General features: G+C 49.8%; 2 protein-coding genes across 9 annotated transcripts in view; one reads left to right on the top strand and one right to left on the bottom strand.

Moving 5' to 3' along the window:
- The window catches only part of HABP2 (hyaluronan binding protein 2), a 37,854-nt gene extending 32,817 nt beyond the window's left edge, over positions 1-5,037 (top strand). The window contains exons 12-13 of the mRNA XM_059901124.1: positions 1,349-1,494; positions 3,722-5,037. Of these exons, the coding sequence (XP_059757107.1) occupies positions 1,349-1,494; positions 3,722-3,886 (311 nt within the window). The 3' untranslated portion in view covers positions 3,887-5,037. The remainder of the gene's footprint in view (positions 1-1,348; positions 1,495-3,721) is intronic.
- NRAP (nebulin related anchoring protein) overlaps positions 4,323-21,500 on the bottom strand; it is a 69,735-nt gene continuing 52,557 nt past the window's right edge. For 5 of the 8 annotated variants that reach the window (XM_059901115.1, XM_059901117.1, XM_059901116.1 and 2 more), the window contains 9 exons: positions 20,620-20,724; positions 20,170-20,277; positions 19,009-19,320; positions 13,405-13,509; positions 12,490-12,588; positions 11,101-11,205; positions 7,637-7,744; positions 5,122-5,253; positions 4,323-4,575 (listed from right to left, as the gene is read on the bottom strand). In XM_059901115.1, the coding sequence (XP_059757098.1) occupies positions 4,471-4,575; positions 5,122-5,253; positions 7,637-7,744; positions 11,101-11,205; positions 12,490-12,588; positions 13,405-13,509; positions 19,009-19,320; positions 20,170-20,277; positions 20,620-20,724 (1,179 nt within the window). In that variant the 3' untranslated portion in view covers positions 4,323-4,470. The remainder of the gene's footprint in view (positions 4,576-5,121; positions 5,254-7,636; positions 7,745-11,100; positions 11,206-12,489; positions 12,589-13,404; positions 13,510-19,008; positions 19,321-20,169; positions 20,278-20,619; positions 20,725-21,500) is intronic. The other 3 variants (XM_059901119.1, XM_059901121.1, XM_059901123.1) reach the window with 3 other exon arrangements.

Genomic DNA, 21,500 nt, shown 5'->3' with positions numbered 1-21,500 from the left:
ATGCATTCTCCTGAGGCCCAGGTGAGTTACATCCACCAGACAAGAAAGGGTTACACTCAACTGCCCTCCTGAACTAGATATCAGTGTTATATTCAAAATGTATAAACAAAAGAAAGAGGTTGCCCCATCTCTCAAGCTCCAGTTAAATCTCATCACCTTCAAGGAGTCTTCTCTGATCTCCATATCTGTCCTTGGCCCCAACCCTTAGATCTTTGACTTTCACCAAGCATTGATCCTGTATCCATGGAGAACTTTTTCCTTTCCTAGGTACATTGGAAAGAGGATAAATTAGAAAGAAGATGGATTTTGGAGTCAGACAGACTTGTATTAGGTTCTTGGCTTTGTCACTTGGACAGCTGAGTTTCAGTTTCCCAATAACATCCTAGGTTTGGAATCAGGAGATGATAGAATTTTCCAGAGATATTCATTAAGTCAGCCCCTGGAGGGCAGGGGTCAGGTTTCATTCACCTTTGACTCTCCTACGGTGCTTTGGTCAAGGCTCTCTACATAGTAGCATTCTATAAATTTTTGTTAAATCAAGCTATTGATTTATCTCTAGGATTTGGTCTGATCTTAAAAAGTAACCAAAGGGCTACTTTCCTTATAGTATTGACAAGATTACATCCTCTCATATATGAAATTCAGAAGTATATATCAAGTCTCTCTCAAATACTCAAAATAGATTTCTCTTCCCCCCCAAATCTAGTTCTTAATCATGGAAAGCAAGAATCACTTTAAATAGGCCCATATTGAGGAAGAAAGTGAAGTGTAATACATAAATTTGTCAGAAGGCTTCTGGGAAAGATTTCTGATCGATAATTAGATTTAGGGTTAACCAGGAAACCTTTTTGTAGCTAACGTCATTGGAGTCCATCTAAACCTTTCAGCATCATCGTGCTGACGAGAGCAGATTGAGCAGAACAGAGGTTCTTTAGGCAAGGAAATGTCTGCTCTGGGAAGCAGGTACTCTAGGTGATCAACCAGGGCACTTCATGCGTCGTGAAGGCTCTACTACGTGCAGCCCTCTGCCAGGCATGGGAAATTAAAAATGGGTTTAAGACACCATCCCTGCTTGCCCAACCTCACCGTCTAGTTGGGGAGACAGAGGAGGGCATAAATGATTCTGCTCCATGTGATAAACACAGCATTGAATGTCTGTAGAACCATCGCAAAGGCTGAAAGCAAAGAGCCCCCAGCCCTGAAAGATGAGGCTACTCTGCCCATCTCCTGGAAGAACCCTTCCTGCCGAGCTCAGGTCTGGTGGCCCTCTTCTGACTGCTGCTGGCTTCTGGTGGGGCAGGTTCCAGCCTGGTCTGTACAGTGGCAACCTCTTTTCTCCGCCCCGCAGGAGAAGGGTCCCACCAGCTCCTGGATGCCAAAGTCAAGCTGATCAGCAACACCGTGTGCAACTCCCGCCAACTCTATGACCACATGATCGACGACAGTATGATTTGTGCAGGAAACCTCCAGAAGCCTGGGCAAGACTCCTGCCAGGTCAGAGACTCCAAGTGGTACTTGAAGAAGGAGGGGCTGACAGGACCTTACACCGGGCACAGAGGGCCCTTAGAACCCTGGGCTGGGAGGCGGGTTCAGAGACCCACCTGCCATTAAGCTAAGGGGGACATGTCTGTCCTCTGGCAAATCTGAATCCACATCAAACCAGGACGACTCAGCATAATAACCATAGCTGTCACTTTGCCCACATTGTCCAACTTAATTCTCACAACCATCTGGTGAAGGGGATGTCATTATCACCGTTGTACAGATGCTTAGAGAAACCATCTTGGCCTATAGCACCTGGGTGGCAAGTGGCAGAGCAGGAATTTGCTCCACTGTGTTTAAATGGCCTCAGCACTGGGCAGCTTGTCTGCAAATCCCAATAAGCAGGGAAGAGTCCCAAAGACCAGTGGTTGGAAGGAGAAAGATGAGACGCCAGAGAATTCACAACAATATTGACTAACCATTAGGATTTAAATGTGTGTGTGTGTGTGTGTGTGTGTGTGTGTGTGTGTGTGTGTGAAGGGGGAGGGCTATTTAACCCTAATAAACTAATTGGCTGAGTGGCTTCTCTGTGGCCAGAGCCAATTTAGAACCTGCCTGACACCTGCCCCCATATAGGACTTTGGGGGACCAGCATGGGCACATTCAAATCTGAGCTCCTCCCTACAAAGGGACCCAACAATGATCTCCCAGCCTTGAGCCCCCTTTGGGATGGGAAATCACGGTCACTCTCCCCAGGGTTTGTGGCTCTACTGTGACCCTCTGCCCCTGCCCAAGGAGCCACAGATATCCACCTACTCAAAGGAGGTGTGTGGGCAGATGGGAGTGATTTTCCCTAAGTCCCTAGAAGACGAATAAGAAAACAGATTGTTCAATTCCCTAGATATTTCAAGGGCTTCCCTTGCAGGCTTTAAAAGCCGATGGTCATGGGTTTGAAACCTGCTTCTATCCTTTACTTTGTGACCTTTATCAATCACTGAATGGCTTAGTCAGCTCGGGCCCCTATAACAAATTACCTTAGACTTGGTGGCTGGCTTAAACAACAGACATTTATTTCTCACAGTCCTGGAGGCTGGAAGTCTGAAATCAGGTGCCGGCATGGGCAGGTTCTGGTGAGGACCCTCTTCCAGGTTGCAGACTGCCAACTTCTCATTGTGTCCTCACATAGTGGAGAGAGAAAGCTAGTTCTCTAGGGTCTCCTCTATAAGGGCACTAATACCATGCATGAAGCCTCCACCCTCATGACCTAATCACTTCCCCAAAGTCCCACCTCCTAATAACACCCCAGTGAGGATGAGGCTTCAGCATATGAATTTGGGGGCAGGGGGACATAAACATTCAACCCACTGCACCGAAATAATTCTCCAACCTCAGGTGTCTAATCTGTAAAATGGAAATAGTGTATCCATAAAATCAGCAGATTGTGGCTAAGATTGAAAGAGACAATTCATTAAAAAGCCTACCAGTTGTGGTGCGTAAGCAACAGTGTGTGTGTGTGTGTGTGTGTGTGTGTGTGTGTGTGTGTGTGAGAGAGAGACGTCCTCATTCCTCTCCTCCTCACCATCTTCATCCCCTCCACCTTAACTGGGGGCTTAATATGAACCAGGCACTGTTCTATGTGCTTTACAAACATTAGTCCTCACAAGACCCTCAGCGTGGGGCAGGGGTTCTGTTGCTACCCACGGTTTACAGTGTGAGAACCCGAGGCCCCGCTGGCCAGCAGGCGGTAAGCCTGGTTTGGAGCCCAGCAGATCTAACTCCATGGACCATGTTAAACATCAAGGCCATGCTGCCTCTGAGCCCCATCCTCCTTGCCATGTGTGTGCCCTTGTGGGCCCTGGAAGGGCTCTATCCAAACAGGGCACCTCTCAGCCTCTGCCAGATCCCTGCCGGAATGAGAAGTTGAGGGCCCCTTGTAATACCTGTATCACTAAGAGTCATGGCGGGTCAGGAAGTAGGGCTGGGTCCGGCACTGGGCCCCGGCCCCGTGGCTTCTCTGACTCAGGAAGCCCTCACTGACTCAGGACGTAGGTTGGTATTTGTTTCTCTCCCTTCAGAGCACTGCGTCACGTGAGGCATTGGAAGAGCCTTGTTGCTACTTTCCCCAGGACCCGCCAGCAGTCTCACCCCTCCCCCACCCCGGCACCCCCTCACGGAGGGTGGGACTGTCTCTGAATGCATTCCTATTCACAAGGCTGACTCCTGCGTCTTTTTCCCCTAGGGTGACTCTGGAGGCCCTCTGACCTGTGAGAAGGACGGTACCTACTACGTCTATGGGATCGTGAGCTGGGGCCTGGAGTGTGGGAAGAAGCCAGGAGTCTACACCCAAGTGACCAAATTCCTGACTTGGATCAACGCCACCATGGAAAGGGAGGCTAGCTTTTGAGGTGTCTTCCAAAGCTCACAGCCCATCCTCCTCAGCACCCGGCCAAGGCGAGGCCTCACGGGCGGCCGTGGACAGCCCCGGAAGCCTCCGAGTGTCCAGGCTCTAAGCAGAGACCACTGCTGCCCAGCCTGGGGTGCCCTGGACCAGCATGGCCACCACTGCCTCAGGCTCCCTCCTGGGAAACCCAGAAAAGAGAGAATCAACCTGAAGTATATGACGTTTGCTTCCCTTCCAACAATTGTAGCTTCTAGAAAATCAGTGTTCATCGACTGCCTTCACCTCGGACATTTGCAAATGTGAGATTTCAGACGGCTTAGCGTCGGTGGGGGTCACCTTCACATCTTTATCCCTCATCCCAGACACTCAAGGCACGCAACAGGGCCACCCCACTTCTAGGCATCCGACAGGGGACCAAGATACAACATTCTCCGCCCACTTTCAGAGAGTTGTTGTTTTAATAAAGGAGGATCGGAGCATGGGCTGGGGTGCTGTTTTCACAGTTGGCCGCAACTGAAGCCATGTCTCTGGCGTGCAAATTTCCTCTCCAGCTCCTCTCCCAAGAATCCCAGGTGGACGCCGCCCACTCACAACGGCAGGGCCTTCCTCCTTTTGACGTGAAGAATCTCGGTGGCATCTGGGTTCACATGCCCCCTCTGATCATCTCCGGTCTCTACAGCCTCCTGCCCCCCCTGCAGAAATCAAACACAGCTCCCTGAGTTAAGATGAACCTCCTGCCCTGCTCCCATAGGACAAGCTGTCTAAAACGCTCGCCCTCCCCTTCCTTTTTCCCTCCTCCATCCTCCCCAAGAAGAAGGATCCTCAAGGCAAGAAAGAGAAAGAAGTAAAGCCAATCTCTCATTTAGACGTGGCATCTTTCTTCCGAACAAAGTAGGGTTCAAAACCCAGACTGTTGTAGCCAGCAAGTCCCTGACCCCTTCCATGAATGTAACGAGCAAGCAGTCAGCACAGCCTGGGCTGCCGCGGCTGCGATTGATGTAGCCCCGGCATGTTTGTCTCCGAAGAACTAATGGCTGTGACTTCAGAGAAAACCCTGCAGGAAGTTTAACCCGGGTGTCACCCTCCTGGTCACCTCAGACCCATGAAATTAGGCGCCTTGCGTGAGCTGCATTTCACATGTCTTTAGAGCCAGCTGACCTTTGGCCAAAAATAAAGTTTGAAAAGAAACAATGAGTTTGCCTTTCCCCCATGGCCTTGCAAGCCAGCCCGCGACTCACGTAAGCTCCCCGGAGACTCAGGCCCCTCGCGTTGGCCAGCTCTGCAGCCCGCCGAGCCATTTCCACTTTGTAGGAGCCAGGAGGTGTCCAGCCAATACCTCTGGTCAGGTTCAAGTCTGATTTGTACTTAACCTTGGGGGAAGGAGGGAGGCAAGAGGAATAGGTCAGCAGGGTTTGGGGGGAGGCTTAAAAAGCCTGCCCTGGAGAATATGCTGTCAGTGAAGCCAGGTCAAGTGAGCCAATTCATCTTAAGCAGGAGCTCCCCGGCATTGAGGACCCTCTGTGCTGGGGGCTGGGCCAGCATAACGCTGCCCTCTGCATCTTTCCATTCAAGTGATGGGGCTGTAATGGGGGTGGAGGGTCAGAGACCTGGTTCAAGGCCGAGCTCCCATCTTGACTTGCTCTGTGGCCTTACGGAAGTCATTTCCCTTTTTTGGGCTTCACTTGCCTCCCAGAGAAAGGTCACGGTCTAGGCGACTACTAAGATCCCTTGGAAAGAGTATGGCACGGCAATCAAGAGCTTGTGCTCTCACATCAAATCAAATGGGGCTCAGATCCCAGGCCTGCCACTTACTTGCCATGTGATCTTAAGTTTGTTACTTCACCTCTCTAAGACTCAGGTTCCCCATCTGTAAACTGGGGCAGTGGTGGGGTGGTTGTGAGAGCTCCGTGGCACGACGCTCAGAAAGCATTCGGCACAGAGCCTGGCCCACAGGAAGGACTCAGTACATTGCAATTCTTGTCATTTCTTCTGGCACTATTGAGTTAGGTCTCCTGGGTTCTATCTCAGCCCAGGTCCTCCCTGAAGGTAACAGGGGACGTGGGATTCTGGCCATCTCTTACGAAGAGGCCCCAGAGGCCGGGCCTCGGCCAGGGAGTGAGGGCAGCCCACATCGCTCTGCAGCTGGTGGGCCTTCTGGGCATGGTTCAGGCCCAGCTGCTCTGAGTCGCAGGTGGGCTGGGGCAGGGGCTGCCTGTAGCACACACTGCTGGCCAGCTGCTGGCTCCTCTTGGCTTGGAGGAAGCCAGGCTGGTCTGGGCGGCTGTGGAACTGGGACTGACTCTTAGCGAAGTCCTTCCCGTACTCATTGTCACCCTGGAGTTTGCTGACACTGAGGAAATGCTTCATCCTCGGGTCGTCGTGGATGCTGCGGTACCCAGTCTGCAGGCCCCGGTCCCGCAGGAAGGCCTCTCTGTACCGGAACTGCAGGTCAGAGATGCAGAGGGGGGTCATGGGCGCCCACCTCCCTTCTAGGACCAGTCCTCAGGATCTCAGCAGGAAGTTCAACAGTGGGTTAAGGGCACAGCTTTGGATTCAAGTAGACCTGGGACCTGGATCTCCCTCTGTTGCCTACTAGCTGTGTGGCCTTGGGTCAGTTACTGAGTCTCTCTGGTTTCTTGGTTTCCCCACCTGATAAAATGGGAGCATGAACCTCCACCCCATGGGACGTTGAGAGGATTCTGTGGGGGCTGAGCTTCATGTCTGGCACAGGCTCATGCCCGCCGAGTGTTGGCTTCTGGTATTATCGCTGCTGTAATAGTTAATAATCCAACAGCAAGAAAAATGTGTCCATTCTCTCAGTAGCCACTCATCCTTTGATTCTTTCCAGCTTTCAGGGACCCAGTCCAGTGCTCCTCAAACCATCTATAGTGAAGGACAGGATTCATTTTGTTTTGCTTTTTAAACTTTCCAATCTGTCAAAGTCCAATATGTGGTCCTCCTGCCTGTGATTAGTATGTAGTGGTACCAGGTACATTTGATAACACACAAAAACTGGCCTCTACTCTGCTCAGCCAGAGGAGTCCACCAGTCACACAGGCTTGGAGGTCATAATGTCTAACTGCTAAGAATGTTCCTGAATGCTTGCTCTTGATTTCTGTACTTATCTCACTTTGGACCAGTGACAAGCCACTCAAGAATGATGACGTATCTAGTTAATGATATCTTCCTATTCAATAATAGAAGCTGCCGTGTTTTGTCATGTTCTGTGCATGACACTATGAACCACTTTGGTTTCATCCCTACGTCAATCCTAGGAGGCCAGTATTAGATGTCTATTTCATAGATGGAGATAGTTGAGTTCAGAGAATTTAAGCAACTTGCCCAAGACCACAGAGCCAATTCCTAAGTGACTGAGCCAGGATTTGAACTCAAGTCAATCTAGGGGGGAAACCCAATCTCTTTCTATCCCACCACAGTGCACTTCAGCTGAAAAAAAATAGTCCCTCAATTGAAGGTCAACAAATCAATCGTATGTTAATTGACTTCTAGGTACTGTCCACATGCGTCAACTTTTAAGAGTGCCTCTCTTAAAACAGAGGGAGTGGGAATACGACCCTCCCCAATTCCAAATTTCTGGCTAAGATGCTAAAAAATAAGGCCAACTTTTTTCTTTCATTTGAAATATTTGTTCAGTTTTGGTTCCCGGTGGTTTGCCTTTCAACAGATCTGGGAAAAGCAGAGCAAAACCTATCAGTGAGAGAGAGAGAGGAGGGCGAGAACGTGAGGTCTTACGTCACTGGCAATCTCCCTGGATGCCAGGGCGGTCTGGAACGGGATGGCATCCAGCCTGAAGTCGTAGCCACCATCCCGGGTCTGTTCCCAAGAGTTCCTGTAGACTTTCTAGTCGGGGAAACACAGAAATGAGTGAGCGGGGAGTGAGTAGCTCCATGTCTGGAATGTTGCTGGTTCTCAGTGGGAGTGGTTCCTAAACATGTACCCTCTGTCTTGCTGGTGCCCAGAATGGCAGAGCCCGTGGTCCCACATCCATCCTGAGGACCTCCCCCAGCTCTGGCCACAAAGGGCTTCAGCTCTCAGCCCCCAGCCTGAGCATCAGGCCCTGCTCTTGTGGGTCTTGGGGTCTGTGGGTCTGGCTCATTTGCTACATCCCACTGGTACCAGATGCCCCTGACCACCTTCTTTCTGTCTTTGCTTTTACTTTCAGCGTTTCAGGTTTGCAGCTTCTAGATGCCAGAACTCAAAAGTTCAAGAACCCTGTTTCCTCCCACCTGCCGAAGGTTCTATTCCTTAGGTCCTGGCACCCACATGTTCACTGGCTCCACTGACTTCCTGGGGGCCCCTGGGCTACCTCTGATGCCATGTCACAGCATCCCTATGAAGCATGCTGCATCCCACATGCACCCCTGGTGCCTGCACTGAGGGGAGAGCCTTCCCCTGAATTAAATTGATTGTCAGGAACCTGCCCGAGTTCCTGACCCCTGTATTTCACATCTTCCTCTTTCATTTTTTTCCCTTTTCAAGTTGTTCTCACACACCCTCGGGGAGTCTGTAATCACATCCTCTCAGTCCTCAGGTAGACCCACATCACCGATGGAGGCATCAAAATCTCCCGTGCCTTCATGTAGCTAATATTTTTTTTTCAAGATAAGGGAACGTCTCCACGAAAGGAGTCACCTGGGGATCCCAGCGGAAGGCTGTTCTTTATTCCGCCACAGAGAAGGGAGACAGCAGGCGAGGCACATCACCAACAGATGACAAAGTGACAGCCCCGGACCGTGTCGGTCTCTCACTCATTCCCAGAGCCACGGCAGGTGAGGGGGCCCTTAAGGACCTTACTTTTGTCACTTGGAAATAGAGGTCAAGGCTGAGGCTCTGTTCTACAGGGGATTCGGGGGATTAAGCACAGGAAAAGTGGCAGAAAGAAGCAAAGTGCCCTCACGCCACCCCACAACCGGGCCTGGAACTAGAGGGGACCACGGAAAGCTCGAGCCAAGCGCGGTGGAGCTCATCGTTTTTCGGTCCTGCTGCCCGTTGTCACCTTCACCTTCATCACCGCCTCCACCTCCAACATCACAAACCAGGAGCCAGACGCCTGTTCTGTTCAAGCAGCGAGAAGTACAGAACCCATCACCGCTGGGGTAATCACCTAACTGACAGGTCACAATCAGGGCCCAAAGGATTAGATTTCCTGGGTCACCACTGAGTTTAGCGGGCAGGACCGAGAGGTATGAGGAAGGGGAGGAGCATTCAGACAATGACAGACCAACCAGCCCCTCTAGCATGACGCTTCCTGTTCTGACGGTCCCGCAAATGTTAGACTAGCAAATAGAGTCCAAAACCTTATCACTCCCTGAAAAGGGGTCTGTTGCGGTGCCTTCCTAATAAGAGCCTCCATACCAGATCTGGGCTAGGAAATGACACCGATCTATCCACAGCATCAAACTCCGAGGTCACCCCACTCTGGGGTTCGATGCATCCCAGCCTCTGAGGCTCTGTAACTGAGGGTCAACTCCAGGGCACGGCCCAAATTGGGGTTCCCCCCGAGGTGCTGGATCCCCATCTCCCGGCCACTTCTCCCTGTATACTAACTATTTGCTTGATTATCATCACTTCCTCCCCGAGTTTTTTTTTATTCTGTTGAGGTTCTCGCCTTGCCACTGGGAGCCTTTAGATTTCGCAGGCTCTTTGATTTGGAACCCTGGGTGCTCCTCTTCTTTATCACAGTGGGCACAGCTTTGCCCTCATCCTCACACATTAGAGTCATTTGATTCTTTAGTTATTTCGGCTGCCTTACACATCTCAATGGCTTTCTTTGCCCAGGAAGGTCACCTTCCCTCCACATCATCCTCACAGAGCACTTGATCCAATTGTGCGTATCCTACACGCCCCCGAAGAAGTGCTCTTTCAAAAGAGGTCCATGAGTTCTCCATACCCGCGTGCCCTGGCGGCTAATTTCAGCTCCGGAACTCTGCAGACTGGCATCCCTCGTGGGAGGAAAGATGCTTCTGCCACCAGCCTGGGGTGGCTGTTCTCCTTAAGCTGGGCCCCAGATGGACGGGCGGTTTTATCCCAGTTTCCAGGGCAATGGGCCTCCAATAGTTCCTCTAACGGAGGCCTTGCCTTCCCACATCCTTGCAGCATTAATGAGATGGATGTTTTGTCCAAGCTCCGCTGAGGGGGAGGTCCCGCTTCCCCAGATGGAGGTCAGCCCACCAGAGCTGCTGTTCTAAAATTATCCCGCGCACAGCCCTCAAAAGCATCAAATGGTCATAATAACTCATATTTACAAAGCACCATCACATTCACTGTGTGGGATCCCACAGGGCTTTACAAACGCAACAAACTAATACACACGCTAACTAGAAGGCGCCTCTCGCCAACCCCTACGAGGCAGCCATCTCTAGGGTGAACGGCAGCAGCTGTTGATCTTCACGGAGCCCCAGGACACAATGGCTGGGCCAGGGCGGGAAGAATGGCCAGACTCTGGGAGGCCCCGCGCTGCCCCCGGCCGACACACTCAGCCTGTGTTATTCTGATCTGACAGCATCTTTTGATTCTGCCGCCTCGATACCTGTTATCCCAGGATCACAGCTTTGCTGGAAGAGCGGCCGCCTATTCTATTACAACCAGGGGCCTCCAACCCCTGCCCACAAGCCTGGGTTTAGGAAACAGCATCTTGGTGATGCATGCAAAGGGCACACATCCAAGGGAAACAGACGTGTTGGGGTCTACAGCCTCACACACAAAGGAGCGGATTGTGTTTGGACCAGATGGACTACAATTGCAGCATCTTTCTTAACTGCAGAAAGCAGAGAAAGCGCCACTTTGTCTCCAAACTTACACTGCTCTGAATGGCTAAGGAGAGGTGTCCAAAGAACAAACAGAGCAGGTGTCTACACCCGCGGGGCCAGGGCACCACTCCTCTGGCCGTAACCCAGCACCTGACCGAGGTCTTTGGAGCCATGCCCAGCATTAGGATTTGAGAGCTAGAAGGACCACAGGCATTGGCTAGCACAGCTCCATCCCCATTTTACAGCTGGGAAACTGAGGCCCAGGGAGGAAAGTGGCTCAAAGTCACACATGTCATTTGTCCCACTCTCAATCCACGGTTCTTTCCACTCCCAGCCCCCCTTCCTAGGACCTTCTTTTCTTTTTTTTTAACAAATAAAATCCCATTTGGGCACAGATCATTTTACAGAAACAGGCACATACCACACATGAACCGCTGGTTCACTTACATCGCTCAGATGCAGTGCGTTGAGGCGGGCTCTGGTGAAATCGGGGTGGTCGGGGACCAGGGTGTATCTGTGCCGGGATTCGGCATCCCCTGACCGGTACAGGCGCTGCGGGGAAGAAGGCTCACAGTAAATGGGAAACCGCACTTGCTGCAGCCAAGGTGAAGAAGGGGCCGATTCCCGTTCCTGCCCCTCCCACTCGAGTGACCCCATACCCTCACCCCAGGGCACAGAAGCCCGTGGAGAGCAACCCTCCAGAAGCCACCCAGGAAGGGAGGGGCCCATGTGGCCAGGGTCAGGCGGTGGCGGGGCTGGTTTTAAATAAACTCTGCTTAAAATATTCATCAAGATTTGCTCCAAAAGGGTCACAAACCATCACCCTGGTTGGCTGTACCTGTGTATTTCACAAACAGTAAAAGTGGGTGGATATTTCAGAGAATCTTTGCAACTGGGCATTGCTCAAGCTTTTTACTAGTAACAAGATGCCTCCATACCTTTACTACTTAACACTAATAGTAATAATAAAAAGACACAACAGCTAAAAAGTCTTAAATGCCTTAATATCTGTTCAGAAATGTGAAGTTTTCACGGTCCACCCTGTGTCCCAAGAAGACACAATTTTAAAACTCAAGCTTTATCTTAGTTGCTATTTTTAGGGCAGCGATCTAAGAATTGCAAACAATTTTAGGAAGTGGTTGAGTCTCATCCAGTTTTAGAGAGGAAATATAATATTTAATATTCCAACCCTTTCCCAAATTCAATTTGGGTTTTGCAAATGTGAACTGGTCAGTACAACATTTGGACTCTGTGAGCACGGGGCAGCTTGGTGAGTGTGCAAAATCCAATCCCTGGACAATTTCAGAGAAAAAAATATATATGTAACTTCCTATTCTTCGAAATTAATACAGGAGAGAGGAAATGGGGCTAAATCATATAGAGAGTAAAAGCAGAAAGAAGCTTTTGATATAGCCGTTTTTGTTTTTTTTCTAATTGGCTTATGTTAAGCTTTTAATTCCATTATCATTTATCAACAATTAAGATGTATCTGACCTAGTGTTTGGTAAGGGATCATCAATGATACTTAGTATTATTATTGTTATGATTATGAGTCAAACTAGGGACATTTATTGAGGACTTACTCTGTTCTGATACTTGCTAAAAGCTTCACGTACTTTTATTTATTTAATCCTCATTTAATTCACTCAATCTTATGAAATGGTTGCTATCATTACCCTCCTTTCAAATAAGGGAGCCAGGGTTAGAAGACATTAGAAAACTGACCCAAGATCGCCCAGGGAAGGGACAAAAGGTTTGCCCTCACATCTTAAGCACTGACCACTGCACAGCACTAGCCACTCCTGGGCCTGGGATGAGTGAAGAGAAAACACCCACCTCATTGCAATGCATGTAGCTGTTCTTGGCATGAACTAGGTCTGGAGAGTCAACCACCGTGGTGAATTTGATAGTGTCTGGTTTTTTACGGTATTTGGTCTATAAGAGAAGGACCAAGATTCTCATGAAACAATCAAACACCATGCACTTTTCTGAGTGCAGCTTCACCCCATCTACTCAGTACCAAATGTACCAATGACGTGATTGGAAAACAAGTCTCTCTTCTTGGTGGGCACCTCACCAGCATACGGAAGAGATCCAAGCTGCCTCTGTGATAAGGAACATTTTCCAGGTATTTACATTCTTGAAAAGAGAGGCTGCAAAATGCCATAGCTCATCACAATAAAGGAATTCAGTAGAGGGAAGGATCCAGCAACAAGGTGGCCCTGCTCAGACCCTATAAAAGTAGGTTCCATTATTAAGGAACTGAAGAAAGCAGTGGCACCCTCAACCAGCTCCCAGGGCAAGAATCTCTAGGTCATCAATATGGTGGGGAGTTCAGTGAACGTAACCATCTCTGTGCAACTTTTAACAGCCTCTGAAGTCAGACAACCCCCAGACACTGGACTCTCTGAGTAAACTCAGGAGATGGGTGGCAAACCCTCTCCCTGCCTCCCCAAAAATAATGGGCCAGCTTAGATCACAATTGTACATTAACGCCTCTCTTGAGAATCTTCTAATGCATCACCCTTCTTTCACTGCCCGACTGGAACATGCCTTTAACTCCCCAGCAAGTGAATTCACTGGGAGGGAAATCTTGTTCTGTCTTGGGATTTGGTTGCAAATGGCCCCAGAGAAATATCAGGAGTCCAGTGGCCATGGGGCCCTTTGGGATCTCCAGTCCATCTGCAGTTTCCCTCATCAGGAGGAAATAAACGCCAGGTTGCGTCTGTGGTAGAGTCAGATTAATGGTACCTCGCTGATGAGCTCTCCGGCTTTCTTTGCACTCTCTATCTGTGGGGAACTCAGCGCCAGCCATCCTATCCCCTTCATGCCCATCAGGTCTGATCTGTAGTGCAACTGCAGGAAGAAAATCATTGGCTTTTATCAGGAGAGGGTCGAAGACTGTGGGGCATTTGTAAAAATGCTTCATCGCAACATTTCAACATCGTCATTCAGGTGCGTTCTGCATGTCATCGAGTCAAACTGTTTGAATTTGTGCACTCTGTCCAGAATCAAATAACGGGTCCAGTGTACGATACAGGAAGGCTCCACCCGTAAACTGGCTGGATTTGAAGCAGAAGGTACTGACCTGCGGGAATGATCCCTAAGAACGACCTGAGATATACACCCCAGCCCACACATCAGCCCCCATCATTTTGTTTCATTCTGGCAGTGAGGCGATTGACCTCCTGCCTAAACAGAAACGTTTTTATACACTCTCAGTTGATCAAAGGGCTTTGAGCTCTGGATCAAACCTGCTGTGACTCGGAGCAAATCACTGTACCAAAATGTGACTCAGTTTCTCTCTGTGATACCTGAAGGTCATGACAACCCCTCTGTTCTCATGAAAACACCTGAGAGTCCTGAGGGGTAAAAGCCACTCTATGTGTTAGATTTGTTTTTTTCTTGCGGTGGTGGGGGGAAGGGAAGACGATTATAGCAGGACTCTCAAAACTGGAACAAACCTGGCTACACCTGGCGAATGGTGTGCAAGCCATTTTAATCTTTCTGTGCCTCGGTTTACCCCTCCTACTTCTACTCATGATTTGCTTATATTGCACAAATGGGCTTAAGCTTTATCCACCTTCTTCCTTTTAAGGACTCAGAAGATCAGGAGTACAGCATCAATTCTGGGGAGAAAATCGTAAGTGCTGTTTTAAGACAATGGGTCCGTAGTAGGTACTGAACATGTAACTTGCAGCCTTTAACACCTGTTTATATAAAAGGGAAACTTAAGGCAGCAAATCAACTCAGTTTTGACATATTCAAAACAAAACAAAACAAAAGGCAGTGGGTCTGCTTAGGAGTCTCCTAAAATGTTAAATCTAATTACCATTCTTTGATCTACCCACCATTACCTACGATGAGACAGTTGCTTTTCTTCCTCTCCGTATGGAAATTAGGCATTTTTAAAGGTGGGAAAAGACTCTCTAAGGAAATCTGAAATTTGGATCTAAACGAAGTTGCTAGCCTTTCTCTAATTTAGATATAAGCTCTGCTGTAACGCAAAATACCCACTCCTGAAATCAGCCTTTTCGGCCTTTTTAGTTTTCTTTCATTTCAGGAATCACAGCGCTCCTCACAGCTGGCCTCAAAGAGGGTCCGTTTCTGATCTACTGTCTGCTGGTTAAGGCCCCTGTGCAAATTCCACTCTGCCTTCCAACTGGTGCAAGGAGACATCACTCAGGTCCCAGAGCACGTTTCAAAACCCCATGTCAGTGAGATTGCTTTTTATACCGCGATCTTTCAGTATACACCGGCAAAGCTTTTGCCTTCCACTCTGATAAAGAACAGAGAAAATTGGATAAATTTCTAAGTTAGAGAGAATCATCCTACAGGGCCTCTTCACAGCCAGGCCTTGCTCCTTTCATAAGTGAGATGAAGCGGGGGAGCACGCTTTCAACTTGCCTTTTGTGGAGCTGAACAGTGCGAGCGCAGGTGAGTCAGAAGGCAAGATGCAGGTTCCCCAAAGATCTGACTGCGCCTTAGACTCTCTTATAAATGAATTGTCTATTGATATTTCTGCTCCCAGCCCAGCTTTGACTATTCACGCAGACCCTAAAAACAACACGCCTGCCCCAGACTTCACGATAAAACAGGGAGAGAGAGGAGGGGAGTCGAGGAGAATCGGCCCAAAGATGGTTTCAAAGAAGGATTCTAAGATAATAAGAGACCTTCTCAGGATGCCCAGCTGAATTTGGCTTCCCCACATGGCAGCCTCGCTATTTGCCCTTGTATATACGAAGGCCTAGAAGTCACCTTCAGAGTCACACGTGGGGTTTCCTGGTACCCCTATCCTGGAGCACAGTGTGGCAGACGCACGAGCTGCAGCTTTCAGCCCCTGAGTTCTAACAGGAATGACATAAGCAGATGCACCCAGGAGGTGGCCAGGGGAAGGGGTATATTTGTCATATTAATAAGAATCACCATAACCACTACCTTGCTACCTTGCATAGGGTGTGGTTTGCTTTAGACTCGTTATCTCATTCAGTCCTTGCGCCATTCTCAAAGCACGAGCTCTTATTCCCATCTACAGAACGATGTCGGGGTTTAAATGTTTGTTCGGATTCCCAGAAGAGTCACCAGCTGCGGTCCTGTGGGGATGCTGCGTGGGTGGTCTTTAAGAGAACACTCAGGAGCCAGGGCACCTGGGTTCCTAATCTAGCCACCAGGGGGAGCCAGAGAGCACTGAACCCAGAGTCGGGAGCCCAGAGCCCCACTTTGCCTCTTACTAGCCGTATGGTCTTGAGCAAGTCATTTCCCTGCCAGCTTATGACCCTAAGCAAGTTACTGAAGGTTACAGGTGCCTGAGTTACCGCAACTGTAAAAACGGGAGTAATGCCAGTACTTACCTAGATACTACGTGACATGGTTCACGCAAGATATTTAAACAAATGCCTGACCCAGGATAAGCATTCCATACTTTTCAGGTATTGTTATTGTTGTTGTTATTTGTGATGGTGGGGAAACTGAAGCTAGGAGAGCTTAAGGAGTCTCCTGAGGCCGGGTAGCCATAAAGGGCGGGGCCAGGACTGTCTCCTTGACTGTCCCTGCACGTGCTTTGCAGGATGTCCTGCAGCTCCCGCGTGACATCACGGAGGGGAGTGCGGACTGGCACACTGGGAAAGACTGAGAGGTGACCGAACCAGCACCGATTCGTGGTGGAGCGTGGCCTGGGCGGAGCACATGTCTCAGGTACCTCCCTGAGGTTAGCACGACTTGAGCAATCACGGCCTTGAGGACCTTCTCCCCAGGGGCGGGCACCTAGTCCCACAGCATTCTTTCTGGCCTGGGTGGAAGAGGACAGGAGAAATGGCTGAAGGCTACTGAGGGCTACTGTTCCTACCCTAGATTCTGCTGAACTGAGTGAGCTCATATTGAGCCTTTGTCTCCTTTTCGCTGTAACGTAACCACGTGGAATTGGATTTTCAGGGATGACTCTGAGAAGACTAAAGCCTCAGAACCATCTGTGGACACTGTGCGGGTCTACCGTTCACAGCAACTTAGAGTCCAAGACCCCCCAGTTTAACAAACCTGAAGTTTCAAAACAATGCATGAAGCACAACACGGTCATTTTTCAATTAGGCAATAATTTCTCAGCACACAACATTCTAATACATATCCCATTTGGTAAAATGTCAGTCTAAGATTGCCAACTAGCGTTTCTTGGGAAGGACCCTCTGTCTTAGTTTGTTCTTCCTCTTCGGCTTTTTTTTTTTTTTTTTTTTAGTGTTAAAATATCCTTTCTTTTCAGAAGTAACAGTGATATAAATGGTAGTCTGAGGTAGGATTTGGTTTTTGGTATCGTTCCTCACTTAGTTAAATAGTCTGACATTATGTTGATGCCGGCATTTTAAAAAACATTAATCTATGAATCCTGAAATCTGAGATCACCAATTAAATCAAACCTCTTTGCTTTTCCAGTGGAGACACGGAGTCCTAGAAAGCCAAGGGGCCGCAGGAGGACTGCCAGTGAGTGACGAAGCTGGGCTTCCAGCTTGGCCCCCCCCCTCTCCCCGGTGGCCTCTGTAACTTCCTCAGCACCTGTCCTGTCCCAGGAGGTTTCTCTTCTCCCCAGGAACAGGCCACCGACAAGAGGGTCCCGGGCTGGGCACCAAGTCATGCTATGAGTTCTTCTTGGACCTCAGGGTGGCCTTCTAGCAAGTGGAAGGCTTTCTGAGTGGGTCCTGGGCTGTGCTTCAGTGACCACGTGCCCTGAGTGGGGCCCGATAAACTCATCCTGCTCTACGCTCTGCTGGCTGGTGCCCAACACGATACTGCAGTTCCAGCAAATCTCGATGCATAATTAGATGATCCTGACGTTCATTAAATCACATCATCGTTGTCACAATTAATCATCCATTAGGTGTTTACAACACTCTGCCTGGGCAAGATAACTAAACTAGAAGCAGCCACTGCCCTGAAGGCCACCAGAATCGGAAGGCTTGGTGGAGAACATAGTCCGAACTGCTCACACCCACTGGCGTGCTCCTACAGAGAAGGCACCATGCTCAGTGCATCATACAGACCAGCCCTCAACTGAGAAATGGGTTCTCAGTCGGGTGCAGATTTGTCCCCCGGTGCATCTGGCAATATTTGGAGACATTTTGATTGCCACGCTAAGCGGGTGCTGTGGGATGTAGAGGGTAGAGGCCAGGGACACTGCAGTGCACAGGACAGGCCCCCACGACCAAGCATCCAGCCCAAAATGTCAAACGCGCCTGAGCTGGGAAACCCTGATGTGGGTGATAAGGACTGAGGTGACAACAGTGCCATGAGCTCTGCTCTAACATGAGAGCGCCTTCCTCCTAGGGGAGCCGCGGGGCTGGGGAGACGACGCACGGGCGCCCGCGTGGTGCAGAGCATGCCACGTGCATGCGCCCTGTAAGTGCCGACCGTGACCACATTTTCATCGCGGCCCCGGCCCGGCTGAGGGAGCCGAGGCTTGGAGGGGCCTGGGACTGACTCCAGAGCCTTCCACTACGGGGGCAGTGGCTGGCGCTACCCACCTACAGGCTTGATGATCTTGCGTGGGCCTCTCTCTGGGCCTCAGCGTCCACACCTGCATCCTAGGAAGCGTGACTCCCCTTGTCCCGGATGGCGGGAGGGTTGGGAGGATGGGCTCCGGAGCCAGTCCTGCCTCGGCCCCCCCACGTGACCTCGTCTGTGAAACAGGAGCAGCAATGGCCCCCACCCCGAAGTGCGGTAGCGAGGGTGCCGGTACTGGCAAAGCAGTCAGTGAGCGTCAGCTCTGGGGGCAATTCTTCTCCTCGCCTCACCACACACAGTCCAGCCCTGAGCCTCTGTCTCGGACCCCATCCCCATCCCCATCCCCTGCGACATCCTCTTCACCCACCCACACACTTGCTTCACTCCAGCCTCAAATATGCTGAGGCTGCTGCCACTCAGGGGCTTTGTTCAAATGTCACTTTTGCACTTTTGAGAACTACCCTGACCCCCATTTTAAGTTGCACACACACACTCTCACCCCCCTACCCAACTTCCCTGCTCTGTTTGTCTCCATCTGGCATACTACACGTCTCACTTATACTTTCTCTCCCTCCCACAGAACAGAAGCTCCACAACCCCGGGAGTTTTTAGACTCTTTTGTTGACTGCTGTATTTTTAGACTCTTTTGTTGACTGCTGTATCCCCAGGGCCTTGAGGGATGCCTGCTACATAGTAGGTGCTCAACAAATATTTGTTGATGGATTGAATAATTCCAACCTAGATGGCACAGACCAAGCAAATCGTTTGGGGGATCCGAAAGGCTAAGGAAGAAGCAGAGATTTACACGCAGGCCTGGCGGGAGGAGGAAGGTCGGGGACTGATGTGTGATCTACGGACCCCCCCTACCTCACTCTGCAGGGCGTGAGCCTTCTTGGCCCAGGCCATCTTCAGGTCCTCGGGCAGTGCCGTGAACTCGTGGCACCGTGTCCTGTAGTCGCGGTCGCTGGCCAGGGCCTGGGCCTTCCGGGCGTGGACCAGGGGCACCATGTCCATGGGCAGGTGGCACTGGGCTCTGTTGCCCGCCGCCTCCCTCCTGTACTGAAGCTCACTCTGCAGCCGGCCCATCCGCTGGCAGTGCTGGAGCCGGGGGTCGTCTCTCACACTCTGGGCCCCGATCAGCCTCCCTCGCTCCTTCACAAAGTCGTTCCTGTAGAGAAACTGGAAGGGGGGGGGGGGGACCAGGCGGTCAGGGGCTGGCATTTGGGACGCTTACATTCCATCTATGCGTTTTCCTTGCAGACTCTAAGAAAATCACCTGTTCGTACACTAGGAGGAGATGATTATAAGAAAAACCACAGTGAGGTTGGCCTGAGAGCATGCTTCCTCCCTGGGGGAGGAACAGTGGAAACACTGCTCCCTTCCTCCCATCTAATTAAAACCAGATCCTTAGAACCAAAGTGAGGGGCCCACTCCCCTTACTTGTCCTGTGCCCGAAAGGAATTTATCAAAAAGGGTAAAAGAGAAACTTGTGCTTTATCCCCTTGCACTTGGCAAAACATCAAACCCAAAAGACAGGATCCATTTATTTGAAGTCTACATTTTCTGCGATTTGTTTGTGGGAAACAGAAAGTCACCTTCATGTCCCAAAGCTATGGATGTTATCAACAGAGTGCCTGAAACACAGCTGAAAATCCTACCGCCGACACGGGAAACTACAGAGAGCCGAGTTACAATTTCTACTGCGAGTTCTTTCTAATTCTGGGTGGAGTTAGAAAACAGACAGTTCACACATTACGGGGAGATCATTGCCTAGACACCGCAATTAGAAATAAATCGTAATCTTCTTCCTGCTAGAGACTTTTGCCTGCATTTAGCTTCTGATTAACAGGGCCTTTCTTTCCCTCTCTCCGTCAAAGAATCTCATTCATAACTAATATATTCTGCAGGTGACATCCTGTCTCACATGGTGATAGATTTGCTTTAATTCAGGAAAATCAGCCGTAGACATTGTTTTACATGAAGTTAACAGAAATTAGGCCTGATGGAAGGTCATATCATTCAACTCACATCACTGGCTATATCTCCAGAGACCCGAGCCGCCTGGAAGGGGAGCGCATCTATTGTCAGCTTGTAGCCTTGAACACGGAGATTCCGCCAAGACTCCTTGTATTTTGCCTACGGTAGGAACACATGTAGATCTTCTTTAAAAAAAAAATTACATGACTCAAAGAACAAATGCTACTCCCTTTTATTTGTAGTGTGGTGTTCCAGAATCAATTCCTGACAAGCAAAAGCTTTCGATTTTGCAAAGAAAATCTCATTAGCACCCTCTCGGAAGTGGGCTCTGACACGTAGGTATCAACACATCTGTGTAAGGTATATTTAACATGAGTGTCTACAAGATACATTGTTTAACGTTTCTGTGAAAGTCACCAGGGTCACTGTTAGCTCCCATCACAGACACAGACATATGTGGCCTTGGAGCACATCTCAACCTCAGCAACGGGAAAGGCTTACATCACTCAGGTTGGCTGCATTTGTTTTCGCTCGGACAAACTCGGGCAGGCCCAGGGTCATTGTGTAGTGGTGTCTCGCGTCCTCGCCTGCTGCTTTATAGAGGCGCTGGGCAGGAAAAAAAAAAGAAAAGGCAAGAAGGTAAGTGCTGTGCACTTCTGCAGGGCTGGAGTTCCCTCCTTTGCAATTGGGAAATACGTTTGTAAAAGGCCATTCGCTGTGTCATGGGTACACCTTCAGCCTGGAGAAGATGTTTTTTTTTTTTCAATAGAGATAGTCCTTCATGAGTCAAATTGAGTGCTGTGAAAGGAATGTGGAAGAAACTGCAAGTTGCTTGTGATGGGGTTCAGGACATGTTACCCCAAAATATGGTACCTTGGCATCGTGCATATTTTCAGCTGAAGGAATTTGGAAGCAGCAGGAGGTGGAAGACCTCTCTCTGACCTTCTCCCCTCCTGTGGGAGCTGCCCTCCCTCTGACACAGGGAAGGTTCAAGCTCATCTCTGACTTCGGCAGGACCGAGAGGCAGTTGAACAAACAGACCTCGCTAAGTGTCCCCCAGTTTCCTGCCCTTCGCTCACCCCCTTTTGTCCTACACATTTTCCCACGACTGTCCACTCTTCATCAAACCTAGAATAAAAACGCTCAGGTTTAACCGTCCCTCCCTCCTGGTCTCCGTTTCCTTATGAAGACTCCTGCACCACCTAAAGCTTACATTACATAAATTTGTATGCTTTTCTCTTGTTAATCTATCTTTTGTTACAGAGCCCCAGCCGAGAGCCTCAGATGGGTAAAAGAAAAGATATTTTTTCCCTTCCCTATACTTTGCTCAATAATAGGCCGAGGGAAGAAAAACACCTTTAAGAAGACTATCGTGGTTCTTC

This window comes from Balaenoptera ricei, chromosome 16, assembly GCF_028023285.1.
Source record: "Balaenoptera ricei isolate mBalRic1 chromosome 16, mBalRic1.hap2, whole genome shotgun sequence".
Taxonomy (NCBI): Eukaryota; Metazoa; Chordata; class Mammalia; order Artiodactyla; family Balaenopteridae; genus Balaenoptera; species Balaenoptera ricei.
This window is presented reverse-complemented; position numbering and strand designations above follow the sequence as displayed.